General features: G+C 38.8%; 1 protein-coding gene across 8 annotated transcripts in view; it reads right to left on the reverse strand.

Moving 5' to 3' along the window:
* Positions 1 to 17,660, reverse strand: part of EIF4G3 (eukaryotic translation initiation factor 4 gamma 3) — a 270,009-nt gene that overhangs the window by 13,718 nt on the left and 238,631 nt on the right. For all 8 annotated transcript variants that reach the window (XM_054720419.1, XM_054720417.1, XM_054720413.1 and 5 more), the window contains 5 exons: positions 17,168 to 17,388; positions 15,334 to 15,449; positions 10,666 to 10,838; positions 4,225 to 4,350; positions 1,460 to 1,541 (listed from right to left, as the gene is read on the reverse strand). In XM_054720419.1, coding sequence (XP_054576394.1) covers positions 1,460 to 1,541; positions 4,225 to 4,350; positions 10,666 to 10,838; positions 15,334 to 15,449; positions 17,168 to 17,388 — 718 coding nt within the window. The remainder of the gene's footprint in view (positions 1 to 1,459; positions 1,542 to 4,224; positions 4,351 to 10,665; positions 10,839 to 15,333; positions 15,450 to 17,167; positions 17,389 to 17,660) is intronic.

The raw sequence follows: 17,660 nt of genomic DNA on the forward strand, positions 1-17,660 counted from the left end.
TAAATAAGGACTAAGTCAACTAGATGGGAGAGAAGGAGGGACTTTTTGTTCTGCAATTAGGGTTCAATAAAAACTTTAGTGCCTGCAAGCAAAGTGTATTACTAACAAATAGATAATCAACTAGAACCAGAGTCCAGGTTATTTAGTATACCTGTCTATGAATAACTATTACACAAATGTAATACAGAAAGACTTCTCTAGTTTTAAAAAGGAGAAATAAAACACTGAATTGTTTTTATCAATGCCTATAAAACAATAAAAACTCATCTCAATATTTTTAGTTTTGGTTTGAGTAAGTCAGAAATCATTCCAGAATTTTCATGCCTGAGTTCTATTTTGTTTTGACATCTGACCCCAGGCATTACATCACCTGTGTGGTGCTATATCTCTTTCCCAAACCAAACCCATTAGACCTCTAATAGTGCACTGACACACTTTTGAAACTATTGGGTTTGACTCATCTGTCTCCTTCTCCAGTTTATAAATTCCTTGATGGTTTAGTATTCTTTGTGGATTGAGATCCTAACATAGACCTTTGCAGAGAATTGTATAGTATTTATTAAATTAAAATAAACTTAACTTTAAGATAGAGATTTACAATCCTGCAGTCATTTTACCACCTATTTGTAATCAGATTACCTACCCCTGATAAAAAAAATAATAAAATCAATCATATTTTTAAAAATCATTACCCAAGGATATGTTCTAATTGGTTTTGAGAGAGAGAGGAAGGAAGAGAGAGGGAGAAACATCAATGTGAGAGGGAAACTGATTGGTTGCCTCCAGTACATGCCCCAACCAGGGATCAAACCCGCAACCTTTTGGTGTATGGGACAACGCTCCAACTAATGAGCCATCTGGCCAGGGCAAAAATCAATCATTTAATGATTAATCCCATCTTTCTCTGAAAGCAGAGGAATTTTTATTCAAATAAATTAAGAAGTATAAATAATGCAGCCTTTTAAAAAATATATATTTTTATTGATTTCAGAGAGGGAGAGAGAGGAAGCGAGAGATAGAAACATCAATGATGAGAGAGAATCATTAATCGGCTGCCTCCTGCATGCCCCTTGACCAGAATCAAACCTGTGACCCTTTAGTCCTCAGACGGAGGGCCTATCCACTGAGTCAAACCACCTAGGGCAATAATGCAGCCATTTTGTTTTAAGAGAAGATAAATTAACTAGCCACAAATAAAACATATCTTGAAATTCTTTAGAATTTTACCCAATCTAGTTAAGATTAGGTAATTCTTTTCCAAGTTACTAGTAAACGGAAGGACAAATAAACCCCTGGAAGAAACTAGATTGAAACAGAGACCTCACTCTTTTTTTTCAAATAATAAAAGGAAACTGAATTATGTGCATTGTGACACCTAAGCTAGTTACAAATAACCCAAGGTCAAAATCACTGCCCTTCCTAATATGCTGTTGAGTCGGACACTCAGTTTAACACTCACCATTTGTTTGCATAGAAGGTGCAATATTTCAGAAAGCAAGATTCCAGCTCTTCCAACAGGAAGTAAAGGTTTGCAAAATTCTCTGTAAAAGAAAAGAGTAGGATTAAGTACCTCAGAACAAATTCCCTGTTCTAGAACAATAGGCAAACAATGTGTGCCAAAAGAACAGGTACTTTACATCTAAATAACACTGGGCCAGCCAAATCCAATACATTTTCAGCAGAAATAGTTGAGAGACTTCAGGTTCATTTTATGCTTCATGGAGAAGCTGGAAAAGGATGTTAGAATTCCTGGGTTTTGCCTTTTTTTGTAACTGCTTCAATTATAGAAGCAATTGCAAGGCTCATTCTCACTTAATAATCTATTTATTTACATAAATCCTTGCCTCAGTGGTTGAGCATCGACCTATGAACCAGGAGGTGGAGGTTGGATTTCTGGTCGGGGGACATGTCTGGGTTGTGGGCTTCATCCCCGGGATGGGGCATGCAAGAGGCAGCTGATCAATGATATCTCTCATCAGTGATGTGTCTCCGTCTCCCTTCCTCTTTGAAATCCATAACAATATATTTTTAAAAAATGAACCCCACTTTAAGCTGAAAGGAGAGAAACACCTTAGGTAACAGGGAGTTGTAAAACTTAGTTATTAAGTGTTTTTAAGAAAGGAAGCCTTTTTTATTATTTTTTTTATTTTATTGATTTTTTACAGAGAGGAAGGGAGAGGGACAGAGAGTCAGAAACATCGATGAGAGAGAAACATCGATTAGCTGCCTCCCGCACACCTCCTACAGGGGATGTGCCCGCAACCAAGGTACATGCCCTTGACCGGAATTGAACCTGGGACCTTTCAGTCCGCAGGCCGACGACGCTCTATCCACTGAGCCAAATCGGTTAGGGCAAGGAAGCCTTTTTTTAAAAAAATGTATTTTTTATTGATTTCAGAAAGGAAGGGAGAGAGAAGGAGAGATAGAAACATCAATGATGAGAGAGAATCATTGATTGGCTGCCTCCTGCATGTCCCCTACTGGGGGGGAATTGAGCCCGAAACCCGGGCATGTGCCCTTGGCCAGAATCGAACCTGGGACCCTTTAGTTAGCAGGCCTACGCTCTATCCACTGAGCGAAACTGGCTAGGGCAGGGAAGCCTTTTTTTAAAGAATATAGATGAAACACAGAAACGAACCAATTTCTTCATACTCTAAGCCAGTATTTCCTAAACTGTATTCTGTAGGGTATCAATAGTCATTCCTTTAAAAAAAATCTATAGTCAATTAAGTGAGAAAACGTGAATTAAACAAACCTGAATAGTTTTTACTTTTTTTTTACTATAGAATTCTCATAATCTTGAATGTGCTATAATAAACTTGTGAATGTCAAAGAAAAGAGACACAACAACATATAGACTTTGACTATATGAACAATTTTTGGGGAAATACTAGCTTATACGACATGGCAATAATTTCCCACTCATATTTAAATTTAGGAATGCCTGAGACCTCAGTTCCTTTTATAACAACCTGAGCATACACTATTATGTGGAAATACAACTTCTTACAACAATGGAGCAATGACAGACATAAGAGTTAGGTAACATTAAGTTTCCAGGAGCAACCACCTTCTTGTCAGTTACATGATTCTGGAGCCAAATCTATAATCACTGCTAACCTCAATGGACCACAAGGCTAGAATATCCCCATCACTTATGCAGTATAGACCTAATATAATGTAACTTTTTTACATTAAAATTAGAAGTCTTACATAGTCACGGGCTGCATCCAAGAGTCTCCAAAGGCACTATGGCAGCAATTTTCAACCGGTGTGCCACAAGAATTGTTTTCTATTTTTTTTAAATATAGTAATCATTTTTATGTATTTATTGAATGAATGAATTCATTAAGATTTATTGAACGTTAGTTTTACAACCTAATGTTAACCAGAATGTTAAGAATAAAAAATATAATATATAAGGAAGTACGGTGAGATTATGTAGACAGGAGGGGAAGCAGGAGGAGTGTCAGTCAACAGGATAGAAGAGCAGGATAGGAAATGATGGCAGATCCTGGTACAGTTAGGAAACTCCTAATAGATTAATATAACCAGGTAAGAGTTTGTGTGTGTTGGGTTGGGGAGCAAGTGGTGGTAGGTGGGAGTTGATTGGAAGAAGAAAGTTGGAGTTAGAAAATGTGAAATTGAAGATAAAAACAAAGGCCAGATTATAAAGTGTTTATTAGTCAAGTTAAGGAGTTTGATCTTAAAGACAAATAGAAAATTTAACACTGCATAACACTGCATTTTTTGAGGTAAAGGAGTTTTATGGTTTCAGTCTTTACTCCATTTCCAATTAATTTTGTGAGTGGGGTAAGACAGAGTTTAATTTATTCTTCTGCATGTGGTTATCCAGTTTTCCCAACATTATTTATTGAGGAGATTATCCTTTCCCCAGCCAGAAGAATTTTTATAACACATAATACCTGACTATTTAGTCAGGGGCACTGACCTTTTCCTTAGATTGTCAAATAAAGAAATGACAACAGCCAACATAACAATAGCTATTTGGTGTGAATGAGTAAAAATTATACCTATTTTTGTCAGATCAGCAAAAATATATATTTTTCCTTGTGCTGCAGGATTTTAGTAATTAGTGTGTGCCATGAGATGAAAAAGGTTGAAAATTCTGTACTAAGAGAACAGCACTACGCTAGAAGGCCAGCTGATGAGTTCTGCATCAGTTTAACTTGACATACAGCAAAAGAAACAAGAACAACTTACATGATAAGTTCTCGCATGGAGATTCCGCCTTCTTTTAACATGGGAGTTACCAGTTCAGCAAGGTACAACCAAATATGGGGAATATCAATGGCCATGTCATCTGCTGTTTCCAATGTTTCTGAAAAACTAAAAAAGAACAGAAAAAAATTCACATGCAAATGTAATTCAAAAGTTAAGATTAAATAAAGAGACCAAAATCAGTCAGCAAACAAGTGCCTATTAAGCACTTGCTATGTTAGGTACTGTTCTGGGCATAAAGTAACTGGTTCTTCCCCTCAAAGAGCTTATATTAGTGTGGGGGGAGGGAGAGAAAAGCATACTTGCAGATAGGGCCAATTCAATACGCTGAAGAACATGAACTATGGTACTAGGATATCCCAATACAGCTGGTGGTCAGAAATACCTCTGTATTGAGGTGACATTTGAAAGACTTAAATGATGGAAATGAGGCAGCCATGTGAAATTCTGGGGGAATATAGCTATCAATTTAATCCCATACTATAAAGAGCTCATTACAGTTGAGTATCATATCTTTGGAGTCAGCCAGAGGCACTGACTAAAAATTTAGTGTAGTGCAGATCAGACACAAAGAGAAGAAAGGGCAAAACCCATTGTCCTTGAGGAGCTTACAATAGGGGAAAAACTGGAAGGATATAAAAGAGTTAAACAACTTTACTAATAACATCAGCATTATAACATGATACCAACTGTTATATCTTCAAAGAAAAGTTAATGGTTTCAGGCTTTCATAATATGAAATATTTCTCAATATGAAGTGAAATAAATGGGATTTGAATACAGTACTTAGGAAAGTCAAATACAAAATATCAGTGCAATTTTACTTAGGCTCAACAGCATAGCTACTCAGTTATAAGCATAAAAACATAACCCAAGACTTTCTTAATTAGTCCCCTATATAGCATTTTAAAAAGCACAAAGCAAAAGTAAATTTAATTATAGGAGACACATACTTACTTACAAGGAAATAAACATAATCACAAGAAAAGGGAAGAATGAATGAAGAGGCCATGGGCAGGTGGTATTTGTCTTCATGTCCTTTCAGATCTCTGCATATATAAAGTGTGTGCTTTTCCAGTGCAGTTCTAGCAAGTATGCCACTCCTCTTTACCTACCTCAGAAGCCTACACATCACGTCATTAAAATGTTTCACTTAAACAAAAAGGTACCACTACTAGAAACAGTCACCTTTCTAAAGGAGCTATTTCAAAACAGTTTGCAGCTTCCCCACATTATCCAACTCTGGGCTTCATGAATCCTTAACGCCAACTTTCTGAGTTTCCAGCTTGGAATTATTTGACATCTATTTGTGATACAACAGATACTTGACTATTCTCCCATTATGTGCAGACTTTCAGCTCAGTTAATGTGCTACTAATGGACCATAATCTGGACGGACTCCAAGATTTCTGGGTTAATCACCCTATAATGCCAATTCATGTTCCATGGGTTAGTGGCATGGATTAGGCTGTTAAATGAGCCCAAGAGACAATAACTGCAGCCGTTGGTTTTTCAGCAGTATAACTACTGCTATTTTCATCTCACATTACAACTAAAAGATACCCATATTCTTGCCTTGGTATTCTACTTCTCAATTAGTCATGGGACTATCTGCAGAACACAATCACTGGTCAAATCCATACTGCTGATAAAAACAACAACACCTGTTTGGCTGAACATAGTTATGAGACATTTCTTTTTAGTTCCTAAATCCTTTTGTATGATTTTAAAAGAAAAATCCGAGGTGTGTAGAAGCTCCTACACACAGTAGTCTTTGGACTACATACTACATCGTCTATAACAATGCCTTGCAGAATACACTTTTTCTGCTGCCTGAATGAATGAAATAGAGCTATACCATAACCTTGCTTCTTGGTATGTAGTGACCATCACACCCACTGGACTGCACTTTGGAAAGGGTCCATAGGTGGGACTTCAGGAATCCTCCCCCCCATTTCAATGATAGAAGATCTACTTTTACTTATTTTATATACTGGGTTCCTGCCTAAAATTTAATTTAAAAAAGGAGTACATGGTTAAAAGTTGGAATTTTAAAAAATTCAGTAAAGGTCTGACCAGAACTCTGCTAAAAGGGCAAAATAATCTAACACAGTTTGGAAATGATATTGTCAGCAGCTCTTGCACAATTTGTATGAAGATAGCTAAATTTTAAATGGAAATTTGGCTGTAGATAAATAAGGAAGAGATAGTGAATACATGTAAAAGTCAGGTTGATCAAGTATTATTATGACTAATCAAATGAATCTAACTACAGGTAAAAAGGAGAAATAAAAAAAGACGAAAAGCCTTCTACTGCAGTATCATCTGCAAAGACTATTTAAACTAGATCCTACCTAGATGAGCAAATAGGGTCTTCACTGTGCACTGGCACCTCTGCAATTTTGCACTTGAACCTTAGTATGAATGTCTGTGCAAGCTCTGAACTCTAACTTCTTACAAAAGCAGAAATGCCATTGTGGCAAGAAAAGTTCCAAAAAAGTAGTTAAGGAGGAGATAAAAATTTCCTCTCTAGCCCTAACCAGTTTAGCTCAGTGGATAGAGTGTCAGCCTGCAGACTGAAAGGTCCCAGGTTCGATTCCCGGTCAAGAGCATGTACCTTGGTTGCAGGCACATCCCCAGTAGGAGGTGTGCAGGAGGCAGCTGATTGATGTTTCTCTCTCATCGATGTTTCTAATTCTCTATCCCTCTCTCTTCCTCTCTGTAAATAAATAAATAAATAAATAAATTTCCTCTCTAACAAGTATTTCTCAAAGTGAAATACTAATATATCAAGCCTCCTGAGGGACACATATTTCGTGTTTATTGTCAACTCCAATTTTTACCATCCTGGATGTCATGTTTATTAAACTTTCAAAGTGATTCCAATTCTTTGGCTAATAGTTGAGTACACTCACCTACCCTTACTAGACACCTTTAAAAAAGAAGTCTTCTAAAGCCATGATATAAAATGACTGTATCAACAGTGCTTCAACTGCACCTACCCACCTACTTTACATCATAACGCATTTAGATTCAAGTCCTGAAAATTCTAAGAGAATGGCTGATGTTGAGTTTGTGGAGATGTTTGATATATGGCAACTGTTATGCTCAGAGTTGATATTGCACCTTGTAAGGAAAATTCCAAAGGATCTAAGCTTTATTTATAAACAACCTGACACAAAGAGCCTATTTGAAATTCTGTCTAATCTAACTTAATATTTAGTAGCATTGCATGCCTTAAAAGGAACTGCAGGAGAGATGGCTCACTTGGGAAACTAGACAGAAACAGCTTCAATGACTGCTCAAAAGTTAGCATCAAGGCAGTAGCAGCATACAAGGAAGTTAATCTCAGATGCTCCCCCACAATGCTGTATAAAAACAAAAATATTTGGATGTTGGGACTAAAGAGACATAAGATTAGGACATTTCCATGGCTCCAATGAACTGGCCTCTCTGGACAGTATGGACTATTTATAACTTGGACTTTAGAAGTACTTGGGAAACTCTGATCTATTTGCAAGAAGCCTCTTTGTGGATAATGACATGACACTATCGGTTTGTTTCCATCTTAGAAAAAATTGCCAGGTCTCCCCATTTAGGGAGAAATAGCGGTCTTTGTAGGGGTTCTGATCTAAGGATAGCCTGGTTAGGTCTAATTTAATATTAAAAGCTAGCCCGGAGCCACTGTATTATCTCTAGCTGCAGAAGGAAGTAAAAATAGAAAAAGATGAAGTAGTTACTGAGACACAGAAGTGTTAATCTCATTTTCAGTCTAAATAAATGGTTGTGGTAGTACCTTCAGCAGCAGCTGCAGTGCCAGTGAAAGTGTGGATACCATGACTGGATGACACTTTTTCCTCAAGGGACCAACAAAGGGAAATGCAAATGTCTGAGACAGCCTAGAAACCAAGCTGGCACCTCACAGAGTCAAGTAAAACTGATGAAGCCAGACTACACTTCTTGGGGTCTTTCCAGAAATGAATCCATTTTTGAGTATAGTTTGAAGAGAGACATGAAACGGTAAATAATAATCCAGCATTTCCCAAATTTTCTGATGACTATAGCATAATATCTGGGTAAAAAGCAAGTTTTTTATAAAATAATGTAATTCCTATTGCAAATGTAGTTCCTAGGGGGTTGAAATTATACTTGGCTAGGGGCAGACCTCAGTTTGTTTGTGCGGGTGTGTACACCCCTCTTTGCTTTTACTATTTATACTGGCTGGTTACTGGAGTGAACAACATATTTTTCTTTTAAAACTGGAAACCATCCTGGCCTTAAATGTCAACAACCACAGCAATTTTTGCGAAAGTTTCTTATTAAATTAACTGAGTCAGATGGCCTTAATCTAGTCAGGCACTGAATTCAGAGAAATCCAACTTACTGCTGAAAGACAACTTGAAAAAAATGTTTCTATTGATTTTTTTTAGAGAGAGGGAGAGGTTGAGAGAGATAGAAACAAACATTCACTGGTTATCTCCTGTACACCCCCTACTAGGGATTGAATTGAAACCCAGGCATATGCCCTGACTGGGAATTGAATCTGTGACCTTTTGGTGCATGGGATGACGCTCTTTCACACTGACCAGGCTGAAAGACAACTTTTTAATGATCCTAGGGGCAAGTATAAATTTTCCAGAACCTTGAGGACAATGCCACCTTTCCTCACAAATCAAATGAGTAATTTTTCTAAGTACATTCAATCTTGGCATTTAATGATTACACTATTCTAAGAGGCTGACCATAGCTTTTGAAAGACACAGTAGCATTTCATCACATGTGCATTTAATGTTGAGATTAAAAATTTCTTCTCCATACAACCTGAGCCCTGGCCGGTGTTGCTAAGTGGTTAGTGTCGGCCCGCTGACCGAAGGATCTTGGGTTTGATTCCCAGTCAAGGGTACGTCCCTGGGTTGAAGGTTCAATCTCTAGCCCCGGTTGGGGCAGATGAGGGGGGTGACCAATTGATGTGCCTCTCTCACATAGATGTTTCTCCCTCTCTCCTTTCCACTCGTTCTAAATATCAATCGAAAAGATACCCTCAAGTGAAGATTAACAAAACAACAACAAAAAGTACATGAGCTTGGGGAAAAAAGATTTAAAAGGAGAAAAATAAGTTGAATAGTGCAGAATTCTTATTGCCATTCTGCTTAATGAGCTATCCCAAGTAAGTATGAGCTGGGGGATGTGGATCTGGTGTCCAGCCCCCAGGAAGTCTTAGTTCCTGTTCCCTTAGAGTGAGCACGTATCAGCGATGGCTGTGATTGTAAGTTTATATTGTACAACATGGCCCCTAAAACTAAATTTTAAACATATGCAATCTTCCTCTTACACACTGCTTTTAGAACCTAAGCCTGGGTGAGATTCTATGGCTGTACCACAAAGAACTGATCCATCCACTTGTGATGATGGTGTAGCACAAAGAAATCAGAATCTGATCAAATGAGGATCAACACCAGTGACAGCCAGACTTCATCAAACTAACCATCAGCAAGAATCATAATGAACCCAACCTGGAACAGACTAAATGATTAACAACTTGGAGTTACATATCCTTCTATAGGGCTAACATGTACAGACAAGCATTTACTGGCAAAAATAACTATGGTTTATTGAAAGGTTTAAGGCTTTCTGGGTTAAGTAAAATTTTCAAAAAATTTTTCACAAAGAAAAGTTTTTTCCCTCAAAGAATATCCAAGGGTTTACTTGGCTGGTGAGGCCTCAGGTTCCCCATGGTTAAGGGATCTCTGCTACCTTACTTATGTCATAATACTAGAGGCCCAGTGCATGAAATTCGTGCACGGTGGTGGTGGTGGGGGGGTGTCCCTCAGCCCAGCCTGCACCCTCTCCAATCTGAGATCCCTCTCACAATCCAGGACTGCTGGTTCCCAACCGCTTCCCTGCCTGCCTGCCTGATCACCCCCTAACCACTCCCCTGCCAGCCTGATCGATGCCTAACTGCTCCCCTGCCAGCCTGATTGCCCCTAACTGCCCTCCCCTGCCGGCCTGGTCCCCCCACAACTGCCCTCCCCTACAGGCCTGGTCGCCCCCAACTGCCCTCCCCTGCAGGCCTGATCCCTCCCAACTGCCCTCCCCTGCTGGCCATCTTGTGGCAGCCATCTTGTGTGTTGGAGTGATGGTCAATTTGCATATCACCTCTTTATTATATAGGATAGGTCTACTTATGTCATAATATAGGTCTGACAATTAGTATAAAAAAGCAGAAGAAAACCTTTATGATTTAGTACAGTCTACAAATGCCATCATACCAACTAACATATTATCAGTATTACACATCCAACATGTTAGAGTCGGCACAATTTAATCTATGAAAAAAGCTAAAAACTTAAGATATGTGCTATTAAAATGAACTACTCAAGAGTCTAGTAAAGGAATACCACCATTCTTGAGGAGAATACTAACCCTTTGAAAAAGTCCTGCTTGCTGAGCTTCTCTGACTGCACCAGCTGATACAGTAACTGGCCCATGTGATCCCTGGTGATCTGGCTCCTTTCCAGGGTGGACTCAACCCCCACTCTCACAAACACGTGTAGCGGGCCTTGGGCATTCAGCTCCTCCACACATTGCATGGCTTCCTGTTCAAATAGCAAATAAAAGCTTACCCCAAATCTAGATAGCATTACCAGATGTTTAAAATAAGTTTAAAATCTTTTACTTATGACAAACTCAGTAGAAAGCTCGACAAACAAGACATTTTCACATATAGTTTTTAAAACATTAATACAACTCAGTAAAATGCAGGCTGATATAGGCAATATTAATCTTATTTTCAAAACAAAGTAAGTGTGTCTTTATAAGCAAATGTGTTTAGGTTAACAACTTTATTCAAGATCACTCAAAAAGACCAGAAACAAAAAAGTATTTTTCTACACAATGTTTGCTTATTTTATGATCATTTTAAAAACTAAAAATGGTATATTATGAATTAGAAATTCAATATCATGATTCAAAGGCCTTCCTTAAAATGGCAAATTTTGTTTGGGTATGTTAAATACTTGCAAAATCTTCAATGAAAAATGTCTTCTTTGACAGTAAAGTGTATATGCTTAGCTTAAGTACTAAACCCCCTTATGAAGTTCTTGGGGTTCCTACCCTGGGGTGACCTGGCTAGGTGATATATTTGGCATGGAGGGTAAAAGCCTGGCAGCCAGGGTTGCTGAATCGCCAATATAGCAGTGTGACACCCTGCCCTCACCTCTCAACTTTGAGTACAAAATCCTTAGGTGAAACAGCTCTCCTACAGGGAGCAGCTCTTCTGAGGGGGAAGATGCATGTGAGAAGGGCAGCCTCCTGATTGAAGGAGGTGTAAGGCCATGTAGGTGTCTCACTGATGCTTTACTGCCCCTCTGCTACTTTATTTAATACCTCCCCATGTCAACTTTCTATCTAGGAAAATTTCCAACTACAGACAAATTAAATAGTACAATGTACACCTAGACAGCTTCACTTCAATTGAGATTCATCCATTGTTAGTTTCTTTTCTCTACATCTGAGCAATTTAACATGCATATAATAGTCAATACAAATATTATCCAACCTATATAGTACATACTCAAATTCCCATAATTGTTCCCAAATGACCAATATAGCTTCTTGTTGTTTTAGGATCCGATTAAAAACCTGGCATCGCATGTCATGATGTCTCTTTAGACTCCTTTAATCTAGTCAGTCCTTTCTCTTTTTTACCCTTTTATGACACTGGCATTTTTGAAACATTCAGGCTAGTTGTCATTTCCAGCTCCATCTGCACCTCATGCACATTCAGTCTGCTAAATAAATTGCCATCATCCTTCTAATTTCAAACTGCCAGAATATTGCTGCTATCTATTACCTATGCCTCTTATGCTTGTGGGTTTTTGCCTCATATTCAGAGCATCATCATCATTCTAATGCCTTTTAAGGAGAGAGTGGAAAGGAACGCAAGTATTCAATTCAATCTTCACTTTAACCTGAAGTGATTAAGTGTCTTTCAATGGGAATTCACTGAATCTGCATAGAGGGCAAACTAACTACATCACGATACTTCCAATGCCCAGCAGTTTATAATCCTGCCCTTCTCCCTGATTTTCTAATGGTTTGATTTTTCTAGTTGAGCTCTCAGCTGAAATGAATATATGGTCTCTGTGACTTCCCAACCATGGGCTCTTAAAATCACCTAATTTTACTTCTCCGCACCGAAACATTTTATTTGGTAGCTATTTATTTGGTAGCTATTTTATTTTATTTGGTAGCTATTACCTACTAGAGGCCCGGTGCACAAAATTTGTGCATGGGGGGGGGGTATGTGTCCCTCAGCCCAGCCTGCACCCTCTCCAATCGGGGAACCCTCTCACAATCCAGGACTGTTGGCTCCCAACCGCTCGCCTGCCTACCTGCCCGATTGCCCCTAACTGCTTCTGCCTGCCAGCCTAGTCACCCCCTAACCACTCCCCTGCCAGCATGATCAACGCCTAACTGCTCCCCTGCTGGCCCGATTGCCCCTAACTGCTCTCCCCTGCTGGCCTAGTGGCCCCCAACTGCCCTCCCCTGCAGGCCTGGTCGCCCCCAACTACCCTCCCTTGCAGGCCTGGTCCCTCTCAACTGCCCTCCCCTGCTGGCCTGATCACCCACAACTTCCCTCCCCTGCCAGCCATCTTGTGTCCACATGGGGGTGGCCATCTTGTGTGTTGGAGTGAGGGTCAATTTGCATATTATCTCTTTATTATATAGGAGGATATTTAGAGCAGCTTTGTCTGCATTTCCCACTAAAAGACCCATAAAACCAGACCAGGGCTGCTCATTACATATACTACAGTGTATCCAGGCAGTATTTCCTAAAATGTGGCTGGCACATTTTAGGTACTCAATCAAGATATACCACAGAAGGTAAAAACAGGCTGTAGCGTCAGACAAATGTAGGTTTGAATCCTGGCTCTGTCACTACTGTGTGAGTTGAGGAGTGTAATTTAATCTTTCAGCCTTAACTTCCAAACAAAATCTCAATAAATATTTTTATTACTGTTAACTAGAAGCCTGGTGCACGAATTCGTGCACCAGTGTAATTCCTCAGCCTGGCCTGCGGGATCAGGCCAAAACCGGCTCTCTGACACCCCCAAGGGGTCCTGGATTATGAGAGGGTGCAGGCCAGGCCGAGGGACCCCACTGGTGCACAATCAGGACCATGGAGGGACGCAGGAGGTTGGCCAGCTAGGGAGGGACCGCGGGAGGGCTCCAGGGCATGTCCAGCCTGTCTTGCTCAGTCCCAGTCGTCTGGACCCCAGCAGCAAGCTAACCTACCGGTCAGAGCGTCTGCCCCCTGGTGGTCAGTGCACATCAAAGTGAGCGGTTGAGTGGCCTTAGCATATCATTAGCATATTACGCTTTGATTGGTTGAATGATGACTGGACACTTAACATATTAGGCTATTATTATATAGGATAATAATAGCATCTATTAAGATGTTAGAAAAAAACTCTTCCTTAGGAAGAGCTCTGTAAACTTTTAGTGTGACACACTAATACCCTAAAGATAATAAGATAAAAGTATAGTTTATGCTCTAAAGCCAGCAGCCTGGCTTTGAATACTGAGTCTGCCACTCATCAGCAACATAACTTAAAGCACGTTACTTTACCTCTTTGCATCTAAGTTTCCTTATCTATAAAAATGGCTATTATAATATTAATACCAGAAAGGTTTATGAGAATAAATGAATACATATAATATGTGCAGAATTGCACCTAGTCCATAGTAAGACCTCCTTTCAACACTGCAGGCCGGACGTAGGGCTAATGATAAGTCTAAGAGTGTTCTTGTTGCACGTAAGTGTTACTAAGGTCCTTTCTCCCTATATCTTTAGCTCATCACAGGGTCATAGTTTTTCCTCTTTCAAAGTTTTTGCTGCTCACTGACTTTTCACATTCCTCAAATTATTTCTAAAGCCAAACTCCACTGCTTCGTTCCTTACTGTCTCTGCTGTTCATCTTTTCATCTTCCTTAGCCTTTCCTCTTTCTTGCGAGTCTCACATTACTCTACTCCCACAAGAAAAAGCTGTGCTACCAGCTGACAAAAAAATACTTCTCCTTTATAAGAATCTAACTAACAAATCACAGTATATGAAGTATATGCTTTGGCTCTTTTCTGTTAATGTTTATTTATTTTTGCTGGTTTTTAAGGCTTCTACAAAGTCCTCTTGAAATTGCTTGTCATGAAAACTTCCTTCTTCTTCTAAATTTTGGACAATTTCACGGCTTGAGGTTTTTAGAAGGTTGGGCTATAGCTAACCAAGCTGAATTTTTTGTATGGAAAGCAGATAATAACTAGGTTGTCAAGAGAAACTTAAAGAATTTTTCATTATATATGCCAAATCAAAGGACTTAATATATCTGACAAATATTTTTAACAAGCCTTTGTTGACTCCAGATCCCTAAATTAGGTCTCAGTATATGATCTCTCCAAAGTAGATCTACTAGCATTTATTATAACTGCAATTTACCTGTTTATGGTCTGTCTCTGCAACTAGACTTTTAGGGCACGTGAAGCCAGGCAGTACATCTCTCTTACTCACTACCATCTTAAAGTGAAGATCAGAGAGACACTCAGGGCTAACGAAGGGCAAATGCAAAGCTATGTTTGATTTAGGCTGTCTGACCCTGGCCCATTGCTTACTCCTCTGTGCCTCAGTTTTCTACTTATGAAATAAAGACGAAGTAATGTCAGTCATACTATAAAGTTAATATAAGAATGATGATAAATTGACGATAAAGATTATGAGAGGTAATAGACAAGGAGCCAGAAATGCCTCATAATAATGTCTTGGTTTTGGTCATTAATATCAAAGCCAATTTGGTTACCCCATAGTGGGGGATGGACTGGTACCCATTCTCTCTTCCTGCCACTTGATCTTGTGAACTACATAATTTAAAAGAGAGGACTAGGCAGAAATGTATGAAGGTTGTGCAAACTGAGCTGTGTAGGACTTGGATCACACATTCTAAGCCTTGTTAGTTCACAATGACAACTACACAGAACCAAGTTACTATGTGTCATAGGGCTTTCTCTGTTGTTACTTTCTTGAAAAATATCTCATTTACCTTAAAATCATTAATGTGTAGAAATTCATCAATGACAGACTTGGATTTCCTCTCCATTTCCTCTTCTGACAATGAAGGCTTGTCAGGGGCTGATGTTGGAATTTCTGGTTTCGCTACTAGTGAGGTTTAAAAAAAGTGAGAAAGTGAAAATGACAAAAAGTATCATTAAAATGGTGGGATCATAGTTGATAATGTTTACATGTTGTTATATCACTTTTTTCAGTAAAGGTATTAAAAATAGATACAAATTTGACAAAGCAAGATACCTAAAAGCAGAATACAGAAAACATTTATTTTAGAATAGATATACAGTAAGTAACTTTATGATCACAACAATTAAAAAAGATATAATAAACGTTTATAATTAAAGCTTTTTTGTTCCTTACAGTATTTTGATTCCTCTCCATTGCTTCAAAGACGTAAAGCACATGAGGCGTGTACAATCGCACACAGAGTTACACCCACACTGGCCTTTGGCAAGTGCTTGAACATGACATGGTTCTGCCTAATGCCACTTTGCTCATGGTACTCCCTTGCCTGGAATGTTCTTGCTCTCTGTTCCATACCGGCCCCTTCCTACAAACCTGTTTTGAGTCCTATTGGTTCTTCCGTCCTTAGGGAAGCTTTTCATGATATCCTTCTGTCAATTCAGAATTCCTTTGTTAAGTACTCCCTTAGAATTGTGTTTCTTTCCTTCACAGCATTTTTCTCAGTTTGTACTGACAGGGAGCATTTTGTGGAACTATTTGATAAAGGTCTTCCTGACCCAGAGACTGAAGGCTGAGAGCAGGGAATGAGTGCCCAGAAGTCACTAGTTGCTCAGTGTGCATGTGGTAAATGGACAAATGATCAAGACAGTAAACATGCAAAAGGCAACTGTGCTACATTATTTACTACATGGTATTTTCATGCCCTATTTTATTATGTTCCCAAAATACTTAACACAGATATGAAAGCTACATGTCCTTAAAGATGAAGGATCTGGAGTCTCTATCAGTTGGGGGAAGACATTTCAACTTGCTTCTGAAATCTATTTAAAGATTATAGTTAGAAGACACAATTTAAAAAGTAAAACAAATTTTAAAGTTATAAACAACCAATATTACTTCAGGGTGAAGAGTTAGAAGATGCTAAAAATTATCTTTAAATTATTTTTCGTCACTATCGTTATCATTATCATCATCACCATGACCTCTAGTACCTTTCGAAAACTCTGTATTTATCAGGTAATGTTCTCAGTAATTACATGTATTGACTTCTCATTTAATCTTAATAATAACCCTACACTTGTTATCCCCAGGTTGCAAATGAGGAAACTGAAACACAGATAGGTTAAACTCATGTGGCAATTTTTAGAGCATTATCTGAGTCTTCCTCTAAGCATATACATGCTAAACGTACAAACCCACAGAGATTACCACGGAAGATGAAGCCACAAAAGACAATCCGATACTCTCTTTTTGGTTTGCCTTGCAGTGTCTCAATGTCAGAATTCCATACATTTGAGGGGCTCTACAAAAGCATAAGCACTCTATGCACAGCGGGGTGTTATGTAGAGAACGTGTAAGAATTTCAGATTGCTTACTATACAAGAGGACCTCATCATCATCACATTTAACAAAGAAAGAAGAAAATTTACCAACTGCTGAACAAAGGGATACCTGAGGAATGAGAACTAGGTTACAAAACTCTGAGGATGATGCCTTTAACTTTTAAGGCCCCTGTGTGTGTGTTGTTACCATGAAATTTACTCAGGCACAAAGTCTCCTTTATATTTTTCCTTCCAAATTGAAGGCCCAAACCTTCATCTCTGCGTGTTCATACAGTCTCTCACCTGACTCCCTGGCTTTGCTCCGGTCAGCCTCAACGATGTTCCTTTCCACATCCATGCCTCCTGTAAGCTGTTTCACAGTCTCGAGCATCTCTCTTCGCTGCTCTTCCTGGGACTGATTGTCTAACAGGTCTTTACTGCTGCTGCCCCTTAGGAAAGTGTTCGGACGAGCAGTTGCAGGTGGAAGGGGTTTGTCATTCTTCTCCCTGCCCGTGCTTCCACGACTTAAAAGCAAAACAACACTTGTCAAAAGAAAGACCCCCATCTCCTTATGTATTTAAATTATAAAGCAACTTAATTAGTTTTTCTAAAGTATGCATAATAATTTTTGAGAAAACTTTAGATATGTGAGGTATCAATTAAATTTTAAGTGTAATTATTTATAAGAACATGTAAATCAGTGCTTTAAAGAGAATATTCATAACTGAAACCTATAAGTTCATGTTGAGCAATGTCACCTCAATAAATTTAATTTAAAAAAGAGAGTATTAAGATA

This window comes from Eptesicus fuscus, chromosome 9 (genome assembly GCF_027574615.1).
Source record: "Eptesicus fuscus isolate TK198812 chromosome 9, DD_ASM_mEF_20220401, whole genome shotgun sequence".
NCBI classification, from domain to species: domain Eukaryota; kingdom Metazoa; phylum Chordata; class Mammalia; order Chiroptera; family Vespertilionidae; genus Eptesicus; species Eptesicus fuscus.